A 19,714-nucleotide genomic window follows, 5' to 3' on the forward strand; every position below is an offset into this window, starting at 1 on the left:
AATTTACTAAAAATGGTAAATCCACAAATGGCATCAAATAAAATGGCAAATCTATAATTGATTCATATTTTCTTATAGTTGAAACTTTGTCATCATTCACTAATGACACCATCAGTTCCATGTAATGTCAGAAAACAATTTTCAATACAAGAATGTTAATAACAAAATAAATTTCTTTCTTGATTTTCTTTTGTTAACGCAGTTATTTCTTGATATATCTTGTATTTCGCTGCCACGATCTTCGGATCACTAAATATAAATAATATTAAGAAAATGCGCAAATGACAATAGAAAAATAAATATGATTTCATAAAAATATTCACAATTTTTTATTCAAAATACAAAAAGTAAATGGATGTTACTAATTGCCATAAATTAGTAGGTTTTTAATGCGTAGAATTTAAATTTACATATCATATAGAGGTAGACAAAAATAATTCACGTATTTTCTTGCACATCTAAAATGTTTGTGTATTTTTTTGTTCAGAAATATATGAATAATGGTTTCTTTCTTTTGTAAAATTATTAAGTTTTTTTTTATCATTTTCAAAATTTTTGACAGAAGTTATAGAAAATAGATAAAAACGTGCTACAAAAATTGGAAAACAACAATAATGCTTAAAATGCTATGGGTTGTTGTTAAGTACTCAGAGAAACACCGATTCCAAACTCGCGAAGCAAAGACATTTATGTGGTTGTCGTAAAACCAAATCACTAGAATTATCATTCTTGTCAAAAAAAAAAAAAAAAATTATCATTCTTGTCGCCACAAGATAATAATAGGTTGATGTACTTTTATGATATTTTTCCTATTTTCTTACTAGACTATTGAAATTATTATCAATTGTTAAAATTAGTGAAAATTATTACCAACTACCATTAGGAGAGAAAAATATGGTTAAAGTACATATGTTCTAACCAAGCTGTGGTGGGCGATTTCTCTTAAGTATCTCAGAAAAAATCTTAAGACTTTGCTTAACTTGAACATCCGTAAACGCTTTTAGTATGAAATTTTGCATGGGATTGCGTCATAATAATAAAAACAAAAAACTACACTACACATGAGACAACTGGTCTTATTCTTATTAAACTACACTACACTACACTACACTACTCACTTTTTATGTTCTTATTCTTATTTGTTTTTGGCCAACTGGTCCATTCACCTTTGTGGTCATCCTTTAACGTACGAGGTGCCAATACATAAGACTGATCAAACCACACATAGTTATGAGACCTCGGTGTATACATGTTCTAGACCACATGGTCAAAGTTTTTATGGGAAGAATATAAAAAAAAAAACGCTTGAGCATATAGAGTGATAATATTGCATGTAATTTCATATATAGTAAGACAAAAATATTGCAATTATTTGCAACCGTCCAAATTTAAAACAAACCAAGTTTGAATGTGAATGGACTCTTGCGAAATTTTTCAATAGATAGTAAGTGTGCGTTACCGGTTTCTCCTCTTAACATTTCACACCTCTCATGCAGTTTTAGTTTACTTCTTTATACACTTCTTTATAATTAAACCAAGAAGCAACTAACCATCGGTAACTTCAAGTTTTATTAAACGTATAAACACAAAAGTATACTCATAGTTAATCTAAGAGAAGAAAGAGATGGAGATTGAGATGGAAGAGAAGTTTGAAGATTGGAGAGGTAAAGAGGCAGTTTCTGGCAAACATGGTGGGATTATAGCTGCTTTCATTGCTTGTGGTAAGTAACTTTCTAAAACTTAAAAAAAAACACAAACCTTATAAAATCACACTAATATGTCATTAGGTATGGATTATGAGTTTTGTGTGGTCTAATGTATAGTTGTAGAGACGATGGAGAATATGGTGTTCTTAGCATATTCAACCAACTTCATGATGTACTTTACGAAATCAATGCATTACTCATCAGCCAAAGCAGCAACCATGGTGACTAATTTCATAGGAACATCTTTTTTGCTCACTATCTTTGGTGGTTTTGTCGCGGACTCTTTCCTCACTCGCTATGCCACTTTCATCCTCTTTTGTTCCATTGAACTCATGGTATGTAATGAATCCATTAAATCATAGCAAAGACTCAACTTTTTCAATGTATAACTCAAAAGTTTATACTTACTCCATTTTCTGATAGGGCTTGATCTTGTTGACACTCCAAGCTCATAACCATAAGTTACAACCTCATGGAGGTAAAACACCTTCGACTCTTCAATCAACTGTTCTATACACCGGACTCTATGCAGTAGCTATTGGTGCTGGAGGTGTCAAGGGGTCATTGCCTGCTCATGGAGGTGACCAGCTCGATAGTAGAAACCAGAAGCTGATATCAGGATTCTTCAATTGGTACTTCTTCTCTATCTGCCTTGGAGGTTTCTTGGCCGTAACCCTTATGGTTTGGATCGAGGAGAACAAAGGATGGAGCTCTAGCTTCAATGTTACCACCGCGGTATTGGCCTCCGCGATCTTCATTTTCGCCGTGGGATGCCCGATATATCGATTCAAGCGTCCAACAGGAAGTCCTCTGACCAGAATTATGAATGTGTTTGTTTCTGCCGCAAGAAACCGAAATAGGTTTGTAACCGATGCAGAGGTAACACAGAATCATAACTCTACGGACAAGAACATTCATTACAACAAATTCAAGTAATGATTCTAAACCCATAAAATTTCATTTTCTTTGTTCACACTAAACTAACATAAACTAGCTTACCCAATTTGTTAGAGATTCATTTTCCTGTCAAAAATAAAGTTCTTATGGACTTTACTACACTAGTAGGGGATTATAATATCTTTTTGGCTTCCTATATGTATAGATGTAAAATTAGACTACCTAAGTTTGACGAACGACTTTGTTATATAGTATAAGATTTAATAAACTGAATATTCTCTTGAAGCCATAGATTGTTTTTAATATATCCTTAAAAGCTACTTCTATTTATCATCTATGTGAAATATCAAAGTTGTTATAACATGTATATATATACTAACGATAAAGACTTTAATTCAGTGAAATTAAATTAGATACTCATGCATTTAAAGATTTGTATTTAGCTATCATGTTATAAACTTTATAATATTTCAGGTTTTTGAATAAATCAAAGCTCAACAACAAGATCTCAGCAACACAAGTTGAAGAAACAAGAACGTTTCTAGCTCTTCTACCAATATTTGGGAGCACAATTGTAATGAACTGTTGCTTAGCACAACTCTCAACCTTCTCCGTACAACAAGGCCTTATGATGAACAGAAAACTATGGCGTTCCTTTGAGATCCCCGTGGCTTCCCTCAATGCCATCCCCATCATGTGCATGCTCTCTTCTTTAGCTTTCTACGAGCTTTTCGGAAAAAAGATCTTATCAAGAAACGAAGAAAGATCGTCAAGCTTCAATTTGAAACGCATAGGATTAGGCTTAGCTCTCTCCTCTATCTCAATGGCGGTTGCATCCATCGTGGAGATCAAGAGAAAACATGAAGCGGTTCACAACAACGTCAAAGTCTCTGTGTTTTGGCTAGAGATTCAATATGTTTTGTTGAGTTTCTCGGATATGTTGACTCTTGGGGGAATGCTAGAGTTCTTCTTTAGAGAAGCTCCTGCGAGTATGAGGAGCATGAGCACAGCCTTAGGGTGGTGCTCTACTTCAATGGGTTTCTTCCTTAGCTCGGTTCTTGTGGAGGTCATTAATGGAGTCACGGGTTGGCTCCGGGAGGATCTTAACGAGTCCAAGCTTGAACTGTTCTACGTGGTTTTATTTGTTCTTAATACTCTTAATCTTTTTAATTATATCTTCTGGGCGAGAAGATATTAAAGAAAAGAAGAAAAGAGTATGTTGCCTAATCTATAGAGAACTCCTTAAATTTAAAGATGCTATGCATGTAGTGGAAGTCTATACTAAGTAACTTGCGTAATGGTTTTGTGTGGTGGTTCACAAGTTGGTTGATGTGTCATGTAATAATGAGAGGAAATAGTAACTACTTCATTTGAGTTTCATAATTTGTGATTCTGCCCTAATTAAGAAAGTGTGAAAGTAACGTTTTCTAGTTAGATACCAATATTTTCCATTTGCTGAGTGAGAGAGTATCTCGTTTGTCATATGCTACGTACCCTAAAATTTATGCTATTATCTTATAAATAAAGCTAAGTATGCATGTGAAATAATATAATGGAGAAAATTTTTAATAGTGTGAATATGTTTGTGCGTTGTTAGCTTAACAATTAAAGCAACCGTGTGAATGAATATGTTTCTTGACTCTTGAGACCATTTTGTTAAAAGCTAATTTGTGTCTATTAAAATAAAATAAAATAAAGCAAAGTAGGGTGAAACTTGAGGGTCTTCATATTTTACTAAAAGCAGAATTATCATTTTGAAAACTAGAATTACTTTATCACTTTGTGAAATGTTGCATAAAAAAAGGGGATAGAATTAGTTTGTAATTAAAATTAAAGCACCCAAATTCTTATGTCATATGTTCTAGATTTTCCATTGTGATCAATGATATTGTTACTATGATATATGATAAGCATGGTAATTATGAAAGTGTTGATGATGATGGTAAATTGGTAATGATGGTTATGATGTCATAATTACTGTGATTTTGGTATAATGATATTCATAACTATTAATCAATTATCATAATTATATCACATAGCTAAATGTTTTTACTTTTATGTCAACAACATAGTTAAATTTGTAATAATTAAATTATAAGAAACTTATGTTATAGAAATGTCTTTTTTGCTAACAAATTATTTAATTTTCCCCAAACATTTACAATATTTCAAACCACTTTTTCAATTATTTTTTTTTGACATCATTACAAATTATAAGACCATGTACATCGGCGTACATAGCCCAAGTCCCACATAATTTTTTTCCCAAAAAAAAATTAAAAATAAAATAAAATTGAAGAACGTTAGTTAAAATGGGACGGTCCTACGCCTTCTTTCTTCACTATTCGCGGGCTCCACTGATACGTGGTGACCCGCGATTGGTTGTCTTTGTTTTTTTTTTGTGGGACGAATAACCGATGTATATCTCTTTGAGAGGGCCGGGTTCGAATCCAGATATGGTGAGAATATAATAGCGGTGGGAACAAATAGCCCACTTGCTCCTTCTCACTAAATTATTAAGGAAATATCTAATTTTAATTTAGCTTTAATTTGAATTTATTTTCTTTAGTTCGAGAATCATACATCATTCCTATGTATTCTCAAAAAGCAAAAAACAAAAGAATAACCAAAACTGAAAAAAAAAAATCTATTATTGGCTATTATTAAATCTCACACACCAAAACACATGTTAGTTTTTATTACACACATCTTCTATTTATTCCGCGAAAAAACCTTTACGGTTACTTCAATCCCATCTAACAATGTCTTCTTCTTCCGTAAGAACCTCTCTCTCTTTCCTTTTCTTGGCTCTGCTAATCTCACCGTCTGTCTCACAAACATGTAAGTCACAGACGTTTTCCGGCGACAAAACATACCCTCACTGCCTTGACCTCCCTCAACTCAAAGCCTTCCTTCACTATTCCTACGACGCAGCCAACACAACTCTCGCCGTTGTCTTCTCTGCTCCACCGGCCAAGCCTGGTGGATGGATCGCTTGGGCGATAAATCCGACAGGGACAGGTATGGTTGGGGCTCAAACCCTTGTCGCTTACAAGGATCCAGGTAACGGTGTTGCCGTGGTGAAGACGTTAAACATTAGCTCTTATAGCTCGCTTGTTCCTTCGAAGCTTTCGTTTGATGTTTGGGATATGAAAGCCGAGGAAGCTGCGAAGGATGGTACGTTGAGGATCTTTGCTAGGGTTAAGGTTCCGGCTGATTTGGTGGCAAAGGGAAAAGTGAATCAGGTTTGGCAAGTTGGTCCTGCGTTAGGTCCTGGTGGAATGATTGGGAAGCACGCTTTCGATGCACCTAATCTTGCTTCTATGAGCGTTCTTGATTTAAAAGGTGATAATAGCGGCAGCACAACAAGCTCTGTGGGCGGCGAGGTCAATGCCAAGATCAAGAAGAGAAATGTAAGTTTCTTTAAAACATCGAATTCGCGGTTTCTATAGAACAAGATTCTTTAAACCGATAGATTATGATTTATAATCGGATAATTGTGCAGATTCATGGGATATTAAACGCGGTGAGCTGGGGGATTTTGTTTCCTTTAGGAGCAATAATTGCTAGGTATATGAGAATATTTGAATCCGCAGATCCGGCTTGGTTTTACCTTCATGTGTCTTGTCAGTTCTCGGCTTATGTCATTGGTGTTGCCGGTTGGGGTACCGGACTCAAGCTCGGCAGCGAGTCCGAGGGTATTAGCTACACCAGCCATCGTAACATTGGCATTGCCCTCTTCACCCTTGCCACTATTCAGGTAAATTACAAGAAGAACTCTGTTTTTGCCTCTGTTTTAGTTCATGTTCAAGATTCAAGATTTTGACTATGTTTTAAAATTCTATGTATAGATGTTTGCGATGTTGTTAAGGCCAAAGAAAGATCACAAGTACAGATTCTATTGGAACATCTACCATCATGGAGTCGGCTATGCGATACTCATCCTTGGGATCATTAATGTTTTCAAAGGGCTCAACATCTTGAAACCACAAGACACGTACAAGACTGCTTACATTGCAGTGATAGCCATTCTTGGTGGCATTGCTTTGCTCTTGGAAGCAGTTACTTGGGTCATTGTACTCAAGAGAAAATCAAACAACTCAATGAAGACATGAGCCAATAAAGATTCTGGTCAACTTATTAAAAGGTTCATTTGTGGTGGTTGTTACTAAAATTTGTTATGAACCTTTGTATTAGCAGTGTATAGATATATTATTTTGTTCTCTTGTTTTGTAGCTCTTTGGTTTTGTTTCTTGAGTTTATTTCTTGGTTATGGATGATTATAGGGGATTAATATATTATAATAGTTCTTTAGTCTACTTTGAATCTATGATTTTTTAAGTGTCCAACTAATTATTTGGACTTATTATTCCCATGTGATTAAAAAAGGCAATCAAATATGTTCACATGCTTGTCGTTGTGGCCAATTAGTAAGATGAAACGTCTATGTACACTAAGTCTTAGACAAATTATGGTGTCAAGACATAATCATACCTAGGTGTCTTTCTCAAAGTGATTTGCAATAGGATCTCTTTGTCCTCACATTAGTTGTTAGACTCATTACCCATAAAGCAAAGAAAACCTTTATTTTATTCTAAAGACTTAATGTCAAACTTGTGTTGAAATCTCATTTGAAAACTTTTTCTTTTGGTATCAACTTTTTCAACATTGTTTCTTTCTATGGTTTGTTTGAGATTCATTGGAACCTTTTAAAAATATAAACGTCTCTTCTTTGTTCAGTAAAGGTGGTCATTATATGGATAGTTTACACAATCAAATCTAAAATTAGAAGAAAAAAAAAACCAAAATAGAAGAAAAAAAAAACTCAAAATTGCGATTTAAATAAATAAAATTTTTTTTTACCATATATATATATATTAAATGTCTCTTTTCTTAAATAAACTTTTTTCAAAAATACATCTTTACAGTTTAACGTTTTTCCGTATTGAACGAAGAATATATCTGAAAAAAATGACAGTTTTGAAAATAGACACACTAAAAATAACATTTCTCAAAAATTCTTTTTAAATATCTATATAAATATATATATTTTTCAATTAATTTTATATACAAATAATATTATCATTATTTGTAGTAGTGCAAACAATCTAATCTTTATTCTAAAGTTACTAAAGATAACCTTTAAAAGATGGGGTTTGCACTGTCGTCGAGCTTACATTTCCATCTGTCGTTCTTGCATGGCTACGTTTTGTTTGAGAGAGCTCTCCTTTTCAACTTGTCATAATTACGGGAACTTTGTTCTTTGTCCCTTGTTCCGTAAACTTAGGCTTGTTTCGTGTGTCCCTTGTTCATCATAACTAAGTCTTATATGTTATCATAATCATCAATCAATGAGCCATTGAAGTTTTAAATTTGAATGGTTCTTTATACGTACATACAATTATACAAACACTTTTTACAAGATGGGAGTTCAAATACAATTTTACATTTTCATTGCTTCAAATCATAGATTCGTCACGTTTCAATACCTCAATATAATCATATATATTTGCCACGTTTGAATGATAACAAATAAATCGAGCATAAAATAACGTTTCAATTTCATTTCCGTAATAACATTTCTTATTCAATTAAATAAAACAAGGCTAGATTATAAACTTAATGTTAAAAAGATGAGTGATTAGTATCGTGAAAATGAACTAAGAATTAAGAATGAGGTGAAATATATAATAACCATGATCATTTTTCTTCTTTCTCGAACTAATGATTTTAGGGCATCGACAAATCGATCAAGATTGAACTTATGAAATGACTAAGCTTTCCACTATTGGTTCTCCATCAAAAGCTTACATAGATACTTGCATCATAAATGCTTCTTAATAGTTCTAGCACACTCCAACCTCGTTGTCAAAATAAACATTATTGAAGGGAAAAGCATATACAATTAGATTAACATTATTGAAGCGAGAAATCTATAAATGCTTTTGATTGGTATACATAAAATGTTCAATTTTAGTTTTACTAAAAATATTCAATCGTCAATCTTTTATGAGTGGATTGATCAATGTCTTATATATCATGTAAGATTCTATTCAATTTTCTAGTGTGGACTATGGTTAATTTATTATCTCTAACCACAGATCTAACACTATGTACAAAGGAGTTAATTATTATCTCTAACTACGAACCTAACACTAGGGAGGAGTTATTGGGAGAATGATTTTTTAAAGATTTTTTAAAGATTTTTTAGAGTTTAAGATTCTATTATTATTATTTTTTTTTTTTTAAGAATAACAATAGAATCTTAAACTCTAAAAATCTTTAAAAATCATTCTCCCAATAACTCTATGATTTCTATTGTTATTCATTTATGGATTTTTAGATTTTTACTAAAATCTTTTGTTATTAGTGTATGTATTTTGTAATTCCATTTAAAATCCTTTGTTATTAAAAAAGTTGAGTATTTATTGATTTTCTAATTTTATCAAATTCTATCAAAAACTAGTGTTATGGAAAAATGATTTCTTACATAATTGGTCATTAAAATAACTTCTAAAATACTGCGTTTATGATTTATCAATAGTATTTGTAAAATTTATCATATGAGGAATCTACAAACTCTAAAAAACTGGATAAACATTATTTTAGAATCTACAAATTCTTTTGAGAATCTTAAAATCTCTAAACTTTTAAAACCCATAAACTCTTTAAAGATCAACTTCCCAATAATCCAACCCCCCCCCCCTAGATATGTAAAATTAACAAAAAGAGACACAAATCCAGCATGTTATATTTTCCTTTTAAAAATAAAAAAATTAGAAATGAGGCTTTACAAAAAATAAAAAAGAGTTTTTTTTTATACTTGATCTAAAGAAGTCCATAGGTCATAAACTCATACAACAAAATGAACACCAACTTAGAAAATGAGAATTTGATATTCATGAACTTTTATGGAACTTCCCAAGCCAACTATAAGTATATGAAGAACAAAATATCCCACTAAGATTCTTTTAATGTAAGATCTGGTCCACCTTTTAGAGAATATAAAAAAGGAGACTTTGTTCAAACTATATTTTCTTTAAGTTGAATATTTATGAAAAATAAATAAAAATGCCTAAAAATGATTACTGTCTACAAATTAAGATTATCTGGAAATAATTTAATATCAATAAAGGAAAGTATGACTAAAGGAAAAACAAAGTCAAGAAAAGAATGTTTGTCAAATACTTCAAAATTGTAATACTGACCATAAAAGTCAATATGGATGCACCATTTACCACAAATCCATAATCCTATAAATTTGACTCTTTTATATCTTAAACATAAAAAAATCACAAAATCAACCACATAAGAAAATCACAAAATCAATCACAAGTCATAAGCTGTTATTCCTCTCTTTCAACGCAAAGGTATAATTTCATGTTCTTGACTATCTTCTTTTGTTCTTTTCAGAATAATACGTGCTTTTTGTTTTACTCTTTTTCAAATCAATATTTTTGTTTTCATACGTTTTCTGTGATTTAATTAACCTTCTTTAATATATGTATATAGGTTCCATTTTAATGTTATTTAGTGGGATTTTTTTTCTGGATTTTGTTGGGATTCTTAAATTTAGAAAATGTTCTTTTGTATGTCTATTAAATTAATCTCTTATATATATATATATGCTTGTGACCAAATAACTAAGATCAATCGTGGTAAAAGTCTTTTAGAACCCTTTGAATTTGCATGTGTTTGTTAGATTTATTGAAAATGATTCTAGATTTCAACGGATTTCACCCACTAACTCTATTCCTATGTTATTATGAAAAACATTTTTTCGCAAATATTCAGTTTATATCTTTAGTTTTTTGAAAATTTTTCGCGCTCAAACCATCTATGAGTTATTGTCATTTTTATAACTGTTTAAAACTAATTAATTGTGTTACTGTGTTATTGGTTTTCCTTATCTAAGAATTGAAAATCGTTAGGGAAGCATATACTTAAAACAATAAATTTTGATCTCAAATCTAAAGCTTGATAAGTAACGACCTTTGGCGCGAAAACGAATTATTAAATATCTCTTTCCATCTCTTATATTTATAAAGATTTGGAATTGTTATATGAGTTGCTTTTACTAGGAAAATTTGGTATAGTGGCTTCAAGATTATGATATCTTTGGATGATGAAAATTGTATTATTGAGAAAAAGTTTTCCGACATATTTCTTTTATCGTTGTTTAAGAATCAAACTTACAATGTCTATATCTTGTAGGATCTATTTTTACCAAGAGGTGATGCAAATGGATGAATCAAGGAACGAAAACATCCATGAAGAAGCAAGAGGAACGAAAGTGACCGCAGTGGAGATGCACAATGGGGGTGATCTTCATGGAGCCACAGAACTGGCGGTCAAGGCACACAATCTTGATTGCATTGATGAAGCGAGTAATATAATTGACGATGCATGCCGAATTTTGGGCGGGGAAAAAGAGAAGCATGTTTATGAGAGACCAGAAGATCAACCTCTAACAAGAGTTACTGACCTTGTCGACCAATCAAGGATGATGAATGAAGGAGAACGCAAACGGAAGGAACCTCCATCAACAAATACGCTTCATGTTCCTCATCAGATTAGACGAATCAGCGAAGATGGACATATCAATTGTGATCTCGAGCTTACTCCAAATTTGGTTCAAAGTGCTTTGGATGATGTGGATACATTGTATGATCCCACTTCTCAATACAACAATATTGGTGCAGCTGCCGAACCAAACCAAGCCTCCAAGGATTGTGATGAAGCGGAGAGAGTAGAGATTGTAAATGAGGAGGACCCCTATGTGGTAGATATGAGTGTCCCAGATCCAGATTTCTATCACTTTGACAAAGACAGAATTGAATCTTCATTTGGAGAAAACGAGGTATGGGCTCTTTATGATGACTATGGAATATTGCCTCGGAATTATGCATTTGTCCATAAGGTTGTGTCTCAAGAACCTTTCAAGTTGTGTATTTCATGGCTTAACTGCAAGAAAAATGACGAATTGGGTCCAATGAAATGGATTGAATCATACTACTACAAGACAAGCGGAAACTTCTCAGTTGGAAAGCGCCTCAACTATGACACTCTCAACTCATTCTCACATAAAGTCAAGTGGGAACTAGGCGCGAAAGGATTTGTGCACATCTACCCGAAAAGAGGAACTGTTTGGGCTCTCTATGAAAATTGGTCACCAGCTTGGGACATTACAATTTCTCTAGAAGTTATGAACAAGTTTGAAATGGTTGAAGTGCAAGAAGATTTTGATGACGAAAAAGGTGTGAAGGTTGCACCGCTTGTTAAACTCCCAGGATTTCATAATATATTCTGCCGCCATTCAACTCATAAGACATACCCAAGGGAAGAATTGTTCAGGTTCTCGCATCAGGTACCTTTTCATTTACTTACAGGTGAAGAAGGTGAGAACGCTCCTAAAGATTGTTTGGAGCTTGATCCAGCAGCTTTGACACCAGAGCTTCTCAAAGCTTTCATCGAGGACGAGATGGGAGAAGTGGGGAATGCACTTGATAAACCAGAGACGCAAGCTAATGAGATACTGGAAACTATTAACAATATATGAAGCATATAGAAAGTTTGAAATGGAGAGTAGCAATGAGGTTTGTGCGAAAGTTTACAAGGGGATAGGAGAACTTGATGGTGGTGATCCATTTTTTTTTTCTAAAAACTTGTTTTTTTCTTTATTATTTCTTTATTTTGTCTTTATTTTTTCTTTAAATTTTAGTTTTTTTTTTTCTGTTTCAAGAAACTTCAATGAAGCATTGACCTAGTGAGTTTTTCTTTATATATATCTAAAGTTGTTAAATTCTCTTAGTAAGGAGAGACTTTAATTTAATATTTTATATTCAAAAAAATATATATACAAAAGTAAAATCACAAGGGAAACTAAAACTTTGTCAAACAAGCTTTTAATGTCTTCAAGATAGGAGGAAAATGAGAAAAAACAAAATAAGTTAAAGAAGCCTCTTAGACATGAAAACTCTATTAGTTGAATCGATATTTTGTAGTTTGTTTAACAAATAGTTAAGTTCATATATTATTTGGTTTAATGGTAATTCAAAGAAGGCAAACCCTTAGAGAACCAGCGTTCGAATTTTTTTACGAGCATAAAGATATATATATATATATATATTTTTTATTTTTTTTTTTCTTTTTTTTCTTTTTTTTTTTGCTTTCTCGGGTATCGAAGATAACCCAGATTCGTAGCTTGAAAAATTCATAAGCTCCGAGTAGATTGATGATAATTGGATCCGAGTTTGGTTCATCAATCTGGTAATATTCATGGGTTCTTTGAATTTCATATATTCATCTTTCAATGTTGTTTACTTCACGATATGTTTCTCAGCTTTTTCCTTGTCCAATCAAAACAATAAAATCAACCCCAATTCAATCTCTACTCCTGCGTCGCCTCCGGTTAATAATCCATCACCACCGCCACCGGTTGGTCCAATCTGCGTTGACTCCTCCTTACAATCCAACGGTGGTATTATTATGACTCATCCTAATTCTTCGTGGCCATCATTATCATTACCTCCGCCTCTCAGATTGCAACGCGAGGAGGAAGACAAGCAATGAGCTAAGAAATTGTTGTTGCATATCGATCGAAGACATTATTATATATGTGAGGACGGTCATGTTAGGTATTCATGGAGACTAACGACTGAGGAAAAAATAGAACTAGAGAGGAGGCGCTAGGGTTTCCTGTGAAGGAGAAAGATGAAAAAAATATTAAAAAATTAAATATGTATTTGGGCAGGCTCGAACGTGTTTCTGAAGCATTAGACATATTACTTATTACCACTAGACCAATTTAAGATAATCGTATTTATTTGTCTTAGAGTTTATATATCCTTTTAATATATGGGTTAAGTTTTAACACCGGTTAATGATTATCTAACGTCCGTTAACGGAGGTTAAGTCAACGGTTCAAAACTACCAACAATTTATAATATGAAGCATTTTTATTCCAATAAAAAAAGACGAGGTATCAAACGTCCAAATAAAAAATAGATGGAGTATTTTTAAGTTTTTTTCCCATTAAGAATCTATACATGCTTTTTTTTTATTAGTTCTCTCTCTTGACAACTTAAATTGGACAAAGCTATCCCTAGTATAGATAGCAAATATTTTATCACATAACAAAATAGATATTGATAAAATTTTAGAATAACTTTTATATATCATTTATATGTTTCTTATGTATAAGTTAACGGTAACAAATAAAATATTATAATAAATTAACATGTTAATATATAAGTTAGTTGATATCAGTCATATAATAAATAATTTTACTCGATAATTATGAATTTATCAATTAATTTAAAATTTATATCGGTAAATAATTTAACTATATAACTATGAGGTTATCAAATAACTTATAATGAATAACGGTAACATATGATTTACATAGTTAATCTAATATATATTCACAAAAGTTACTGCATAAGCAGAAAATCTTTAGGGATAGGAGAATAACTTCGTTAAGGGGAGGAGAGAAATCTAATTTTTAAGTTATCAAACATTTGCTTTTAGTTATCTGATTATTTGAGTACCCATTTTAAACCAACCTCTTTAGTTTTCAAATATTAATAATTATTTTTGTTTCACTATAAAGATTATCAAACTATAAATATTAATAACTTTTGTTTTCAAGCACGGGTAATAGTATTAATAATCTCTATGAATTTATTTAGTTATGTCGAGAGATTATTTGTTAAGTTGATTTTTTAGATTGCTTGTATTGATAGAGGTTCGTGAATATTGGTTTTGTTAAGTTTGGTTAACAATTGCGTTGGGCTTTTGTTGGGCCTTAGTAAATATGCATTTGCTTTTTGGATTCAGAAAAAAAAAATTAATATATAATCTTCTCCTTGTATCTTTGATTTTGTGATACATACGTATCACAAACCAGTCTATGTTCTCCGACTTTGGTTCTCCGGTTTGATCCACCGTCAAATTTATCTCATCTAACGTACACTTTCCTCTTCTAAGTTCTCTACAACGATTTTTATGGCTTCACGTCCTTCTTCTTCCTAACTACAATGATACGTTTTTATTTCATTCAATTAAATTTTAATTACTTCACTTATATATTGTATTCTCTAATTCAACTTTCAACTTCTTCCATATCCGTTGTTACTATCATAAAATGTATATGATTTGATGTTAATTACTCTCTCATCTAATGGGTTGCCCACTACTCCACCTATTAATTTTCCATTCACACAATCATATATAAATTTTTCCATTTGGTTACAATTTCAGCTCATCACTTCCTAATTTGGTTATACTTTTCATTTCAACATTATTAAAGAATTGGGTTCTTTTAATATATTCTTTTTCGAAAAAACCTTTCTTTTCTTTCTTTCTCATATTAAAAATATGTTTATCTCTCCCAATTTTATCTTTACCTAATCAAAACATTCTACAACATACCTAGAAAAAAATATTATAGAGATACAAGAATAAAGCAAGCCAAAAAAAAAAAAGCATATGATTAGAACCATCCATAAATTAAAATAAAATAATTATTAAAAAAAATAAAACTAGATTCTATTACAATTATTTCTCAATTCCCACAAATAGGACAACGCCAAGTCAACAAATTAGTAAAAATACTGCCACGTGTCTGTTTCTTATAATCCTCATTAACTCAGCTTAAACCTTGTATCCGACAGGAATCATCCGGTAACCGGTCATCTTCTCTACCAATTCTCATCATTCTCAAAAACCCTCTGCTATAAACTCTCTGGTCTTTTGTGCCTTCTTCTCACAAGAAAGCTCAAGGGTTTAAGTCTTTTGTGTGTTTAGATTCATTGATAATGGAAAAAAGAGATGAAGAAGAAGAGGTTTCTCTTAAAACACTGAGTAAGAAAATGGATGATTTTGCAAAAGCTAGAGATTGGGAGAAGTATCATAGTCCTAGGAATCTCCTCCTTGCAATGGTATCTTTTTTTTTTTTTACTCACATCTACTTTGATTCGTCCGTAATAAAATTGAAATGGGTCTTGTTATCTATTTGATTTGATTATGTTCTCTATTAAATCTGATCTTTTGTTTTCCATGAAAGATTTCATCTTTTTTGTATGTAAGCTCTGTTTTAGCTTTATTAACATTGGAATTGATCGTAACTTGTGAGTGGAAAGACCAGTTAGATCTGGTGACAAGTAACATAGACAGCGACAAGAACATGTGACTGTTCCTTTTCTTTAGTAAAGTTTTCAACTTTGATTTGTCTTCATGTACCTCTATGCCCTACAATCTAGTTGGATTAAAAAGGCTAAAACTTTTTGTTTTTATAAAATGTGTTTCTTGTGTGTTTTTGTTTGGTATAGTAATGATTTGATAAGTGAACTGAAAGAGATGAAGAGAGTTTATAAGAGTATGGAAATGTTTGCAGGTGGGTGAAGTGGGAGAGCTATCAGAGATATTCCAATGGAAAGGGGAAGTGGCAAGAGGTTGTCCTGATTGGAAAGAAGAAGAGAAAGTTCATCTTGGAGAAGAGTTATCAGATGTGTTGTTGTATTTGGTGAGGCTTTCGGATGCTTGTGGTGTCGATTTAGGCAAAGCGGCTCTACGAAAGATCGAGCTTAATGCTGTTAAGTATCCAGCACCCAAAAAGACTGATGATCATTGTGTTGGTGATGGTGAAGATTCGAGAAGCAAGATTAAGTTGAATGAAGAACATTAAGTTAAATGAAGAACATTAATCTCTCTTGTTATGAAGTTGGGAGCAAGAGTCAAGAACATATAAGTCTGATTATATTTCAGATGAATCAATTTATGTAATGCGTTGTCCAATGATAACTAGATAATTGTACTCTCGAGTCACAAAGAATGAACACCGTTTATTACTTGTATTTGCTTTCACTGAATTTTGCAGCAAGAGTTCACAGAGAGGCAACAAAAGATAAACTTTTATACCATGAATTAGCAAACTACATACAAGATGATTGATGAACACCATTTTGTCTACACTACCTATACCATCCCCTCTAAACCTTATCTTTACTTCCCAAATGCTGTTTGTACATCAAATCAAAACCGGAAAGCATTTGCCATCAATGTCCCAAGGTGTGGTTCCTTTGCTTTACAGGTTTGTTGCTGCTGAATATTGCTCATGATTCAGCAGTGGCTTGCGGTGTTGATAGCGACAGAATGTCCCTGATTCGAAACCCACTGCCCCAGAAAGAGGCAAGGCATAGACCCATTATGGCCATTACAACCACAGAGCAAGCTGCTGGAACGGCTTGGCTGCTACCAAGGAACTGACTTGCAAGAAGCCCGGCTAATGTGGAGCTCTGCATCCCTGTGCAGAGGGAGATAGTCCGGCTAACTTCTTCCTCTTGTCTAATTAAAAGATCCAACATCATAACCCAATAAATTTTCAAAGTTCTATGGATTATGGAAAATATTGAAGAGATATGAAAAGAACATGAATTAAGGAGTTACCGTAAGCCTGGGATCTTAGAGAACCAATATCCCAAGACAAATGCTACTGCATGGAATGTAACAATGGGAACAATCAATCCAAGACCTTCAGCTGACAGAATCTGACTGCGATTTATTGAAAGTGGGCTTCCAATGCACAATGAAGTGCATACCATAGCAACAAACGGCATCACGGGTTGAATAAGAGTGACCACAGGCTTTGCATAAGTATTTAACACAAGGCCAAGGGTGACTGGAACAAGCACCACCTACAGATAGTAAAGCTTTCGTTGGACCTCAAAAGAAAAGAATGATAGATTCTTCATGGTCATATTCCTAAACATTGTTACCTGTAGTATGGACTTGGACATGGCAACTGCATCAACAGGAACTACCGATCCAATAAGAAGACCACTTAGCAAAGGGGTAAAAAGTACAGAGGCAATAGTTGTCGAACTAGTGAGAAGAATGCTCATGGCCACATCTGCTTTGCTCAGAGAACTGGCGTAACTAGACAATTGAGCCCCTGCCACACAACATGTGAGTACAAAGCCAGCATAGAAGGTCCTCGGCATCCCAAAAGCATTAGCAACTAAAACCCCAAGCAGCGGTTTCAGAACATACTGAGCAACAAACCCAACAGATAACGGCACAGGTCTGCATCAAAACAATGTTCTCAAGAAAAATCTACTTAAACTAAAACGATCATGAAACTTGTAAGAGAATAGCCCAAGTACCTTTTGAATGCAAGAGCAAAATCATCAACTGAAAGCTGGATTCCAATAGACAACATAATCCCTCCAAGAGCAGGAGCATACAGTTCTTTAGATACCCTGAAAACATTTCATCTGATATTCATTTTAAACTCCCATTCAAAATCTAAGATTCACTAAACAGCACTACAACAGATGACCAGAGCAAACTAAGTAAAAGCCACAGAGTTTGATGTTAATTCTAAGCCAAGACACCAATTTTGCAGAAACCATATAAGCATCTGCAGCTATGATTCTTCAAAAGACTAAGCTACATAGATAGAGAGACAAACCAAGTAAAACTAGGTGGGTAAGAGAGAGCAGCAACAGCAGTGAGAGCAACAACAAATGGAAGCAAAGCAGACCAAAACTGAGACGAATCAGCTCTCTCAGTAACATCAGTCCCACCACAAAACGATAACAGAGACATGTTCCCATCTCTCCAATGCAATCCAACTCTACCCATAAACGGCGTCGTTGAACACGCCACCACCGGCACCAATCCGCCGCCGTGTCTCCGCCGTAGACTAAAATCTAGAAATTTACTAAGAGATGAAGAATGAAGAGAAGACAGAGGCGAACAAGAAGAGCGAAATTGACATTTGAAGCGATTAGAATCCGAAAGTGTTCGTCTTTGTATAATAGCTGGTGGTGGGAGGGACAAAGAAGCGATCAAAGTCATTTTTTTTATAATAAAGGTTTGATTTTTATGATGAGAGGTGACGGAGAAGGAGAGGGTTAATAAGCGCCACCGTGAAATGGCGCCGTGGAGTTTGTGCGTAATGGGATTTTGAAAGGGTGAGGATTGGAGTTGAAGAAGAAGAAGGAAGTGATAATATAGAAAAAGAAGAAGAGAGATTTGTTTAAGGTTTAGGCATGATAGACAAGTGCTGCAAGAAAATTGAACGGCTGAGATTGTTTGGAGGCGTGGTCGTCGATGAGTCTTTTTGAGCACCGTTGGTTTTTGTTTTGTGAGGGTGTGTCCTTGTTTCTGCCAATAAAACTTGTCCGTGTGGAGTTTTGCATTATATTAGTTTGGAGCTTTTTGGATGTGTTTTGGGTGGAAAACTGTTAGTTTTGTTTTGTTTGGTGAAAAACTCAAAATTTATGTATTAGTATGATTGGATTAAAAATGTTTTGGAGTTAATGATATGTATTTACATTTTTAATTAGGTGAAATCATTATGCTGATTGGAAATGGTTGTCGGTAAAATATTAGTGGAAAATTTGGAAGAAACTTTTTTTTTAGAAGAGCGTCCTAAATATTTGTGAAATAATGGTTGAAATTTTTTTAACCAATTTTTGACTATTTTGTGTTACAGAAAACGATTACGGTAAAGATTTTTCATAATTATATATATTTCACATATTTTATTTAGATTTTTATCACTAACAATGCATAATTGCATAACAATTGCATATTTTATTTTATATTATTTGTGTTGTTATGCAATTATGCATTGTTAGTAATAAAAATCTAAATAAAATACATAAAAAATATTATAAAAAATCCTTACAGTAATAGTTTCTTATTATATAAAATTTTCAAAAATCTATTAAAAAATTTCCGACCAGTATGGGTACAAAAATAATTTGTAAAGGAAGTCAAGCTCACTAAATGGATTTTCGAAAACCTACTCTACTCTAACTAACAAATCCGTTTTTGTAATATTGGAGAGCTTGGCACAAAGATTGAACAAATTGAAAATTTATATACGTCATTGGATGGCAAGCTTGCTCCTCTACCTGTTTTCTGATTTTTTCCTTCTCAAGTCATGGCAGCAATGCATATTATAACTATTCCGGCCAATTTTTTCATGACATATTTTGAAAAAAAAATGGCTATTTTTATGCACCAAAAATAACTTTCACAACTTTCTCACATATATCTTAGAACGAATTTATCGTTTTCTATTTTGGTAAAAAATCAAT

General features: G+C 33.0%; 5 protein-coding genes and 1 long non-coding RNA gene across 6 annotated transcripts; 5 read left to right on the forward strand and 1 right to left on the reverse strand.

The window, feature by feature from the left end:
* Window positions 1-1,508: 1,508 nt before the first annotated feature.
* Window positions 1,509-4,054, forward strand: LOC17891929 (protein NRT1/ PTR FAMILY 4.1). Its single transcript, XM_006299009.2, has 4 exons — window positions 1,509-1,721; window positions 1,824-2,041; window positions 2,130-2,638; window positions 3,078-4,054. The coding sequence occupies exons 1-4, from the start codon at window positions 1,625-1,627 to the stop codon at window positions 3,799-3,801; spliced, it is 1,548 nt and encodes a 515-aa protein (XP_006299071.1). The 5' UTR covers window positions 1,509-1,624; the 3' UTR covers window positions 3,802-4,054.
* A 1,290-nt stretch (window positions 4,055-5,344) lies between these two features.
* LOC17890647 (cytochrome b561 and DOMON domain-containing protein At3g25290) lies at window positions 5,345-6,929 on the forward strand. The gene is made up of 3 exons (XM_006297806.2): window positions 5,345-6,016; window positions 6,109-6,363; window positions 6,455-6,929. The coding sequence occupies exons 1-3, from the start codon at window positions 5,366-5,368 to the stop codon at window positions 6,716-6,718; spliced, it is 1,170 nt and encodes a 389-aa protein (XP_006297868.1). The 5' UTR covers window positions 5,345-5,365; the 3' UTR covers window positions 6,719-6,929.
* Window positions 6,930-10,845: 3,916 nt separating this feature from the next.
* LOC17892162 lies at window positions 10,846-12,162 on the forward strand. Its single transcript, XM_023785619.1, has 2 exons — window positions 10,846-11,653; window positions 11,744-12,162. The coding sequence occupies exons 1-2, from the start codon at window positions 10,846-10,848 to the stop codon at window positions 12,160-12,162; spliced, it is 1,227 nt and encodes a 408-aa protein (XP_023641387.1).
* A 594-nt stretch (window positions 12,163-12,756) lies between these two features.
* Window positions 12,757-13,428, forward strand: LOC111831675. Its single transcript, XR_002834794.1, has 2 exons — window positions 12,757-12,872; window positions 12,946-13,428. It is a non-coding gene; the product is annotated as an uncharacterized LOC111831675 (long non-coding RNA).
* Window positions 13,429-15,313: 1,885 nt separating this feature from the next.
* LOC17893269 (dCTP pyrophosphatase 1) lies at window positions 15,314-16,453 on the forward strand. The gene is made up of 2 exons (XM_006299000.2): window positions 15,314-15,544; window positions 16,000-16,453. The coding sequence occupies exons 1-2, from the start codon at window positions 15,422-15,424 to the stop codon at window positions 16,288-16,290; spliced, it is 414 nt and encodes a 137-aa protein (XP_006299062.1). The 5' UTR covers window positions 15,314-15,421; the 3' UTR covers window positions 16,291-16,453.
* A 41-nt stretch (window positions 16,454-16,494) lies between these two features.
* LOC17890638 (probable sodium/metabolite cotransporter BASS3, chloroplastic) lies at window positions 16,495-18,585 on the reverse strand. The gene is made up of 5 exons (XM_023786048.1): window positions 18,076-18,585; window positions 17,768-17,863; window positions 17,381-17,687; window positions 17,052-17,299; window positions 16,495-16,949 (listed from the first exon to the last, which is right to left on the reverse strand). The coding sequence occupies exons 1-5, from the start codon at window positions 18,462-18,464 to the stop codon at window positions 16,718-16,720; spliced, it is 1,272 nt and encodes a 423-aa protein (XP_023641816.1). The 5' UTR covers window positions 18,465-18,585; the 3' UTR covers window positions 16,495-16,717.
* Between the last annotated feature and the right edge of the window lie 1,129 nt (window positions 18,586-19,714).

Source organism: Capsella rubella, unplaced genomic scaffold (assembly GCF_000375325.1).
Source record: "Capsella rubella cultivar Monte Gargano unplaced genomic scaffold, Caprub1_0 scaffold_3, whole genome shotgun sequence".
NCBI classification, from domain to species: Eukaryota; Viridiplantae; Streptophyta; class Magnoliopsida; order Brassicales; family Brassicaceae; genus Capsella; species Capsella rubella.

Coding starts and splice junctions, on each gene's coding strand:
- LOC17891929 (XM_006299009.2), top strand. CDS start 1,625: ATGGAGATTGAGATGGAAGAGAAGTTTGAAGATTGGAGAGGTAAAGAG. Junction 2,042..2,129: donor TTTGTTCCATTGAACTCATG/GTATGTAATGAA, acceptor ATTTTCTGATAG/GGCTTGATCTTGTTGACACT. Junction 2,639..3,077: donor ATTCATTACAACAAATTCAA/GTAATGATTCTA, acceptor ATAATATTTCAG/GTTTTTGAATAAATCAAAGC.
- LOC17890647 (XM_006297806.2), top strand. CDS start 5,366: ATGTCTTCTTCTTCCGTAAGAACCTCTCTCTCTTTCCTTTTCTTGGCT. Junction 6,017..6,108: donor CCAAGATCAAGAAGAGAAAT/GTAAGTTTCTTT, acceptor ATAATTGTGCAG/ATTCATGGGATATTAAACGC. Junction 6,364..6,454: donor TCACCCTTGCCACTATTCAG/GTAAATTACAAG, acceptor TTCTATGTATAG/ATGTTTGCGATGTTGTTAAG.
- LOC17892162 (XM_023785619.1), top strand. CDS start 10,846: ATGGATGAATCAAGGAACGAAAACATCCATGAAGAAGCAAGAGGAACG. Junction 11,654..11,743: donor AAACTTCTCAGTTGGAAAGC/GCCTCAACTATG, acceptor ACCCGAAAAGAG/GAACTGTTTGGGCTCTCTAT.
- LOC17893269 (XM_006299000.2), top strand. CDS start 15,422: ATGGAAAAAAGAGATGAAGAAGAAGAGGTTTCTCTTAAAACACTGAGT. Junction 15,545..15,999: donor GGAATCTCCTCCTTGCAATG/GTATCTTTTTTT, acceptor AAATGTTTGCAG/GTGGGTGAAGTGGGAGAGCT.
- LOC17890638 (XM_023786048.1), bottom strand. CDS start 18,464: ATGACTTTGATCGCTTCTTTGTCCCTCCCACCACCAGCTATTATACAA. Junction 17,864..18,075: donor TACCCACCTAGTTTTACTTG/GTTTGTCTCTCT, acceptor AAATGTTTTCAG/GGTATCTAAAGAACTGTATG. Junction 17,300..17,380: donor TGTCCAAGTCCATACTACAG/GTAACAATGTTT, acceptor TACTATCTGTAG/GTGGTGCTTGTTCCAGTCAC.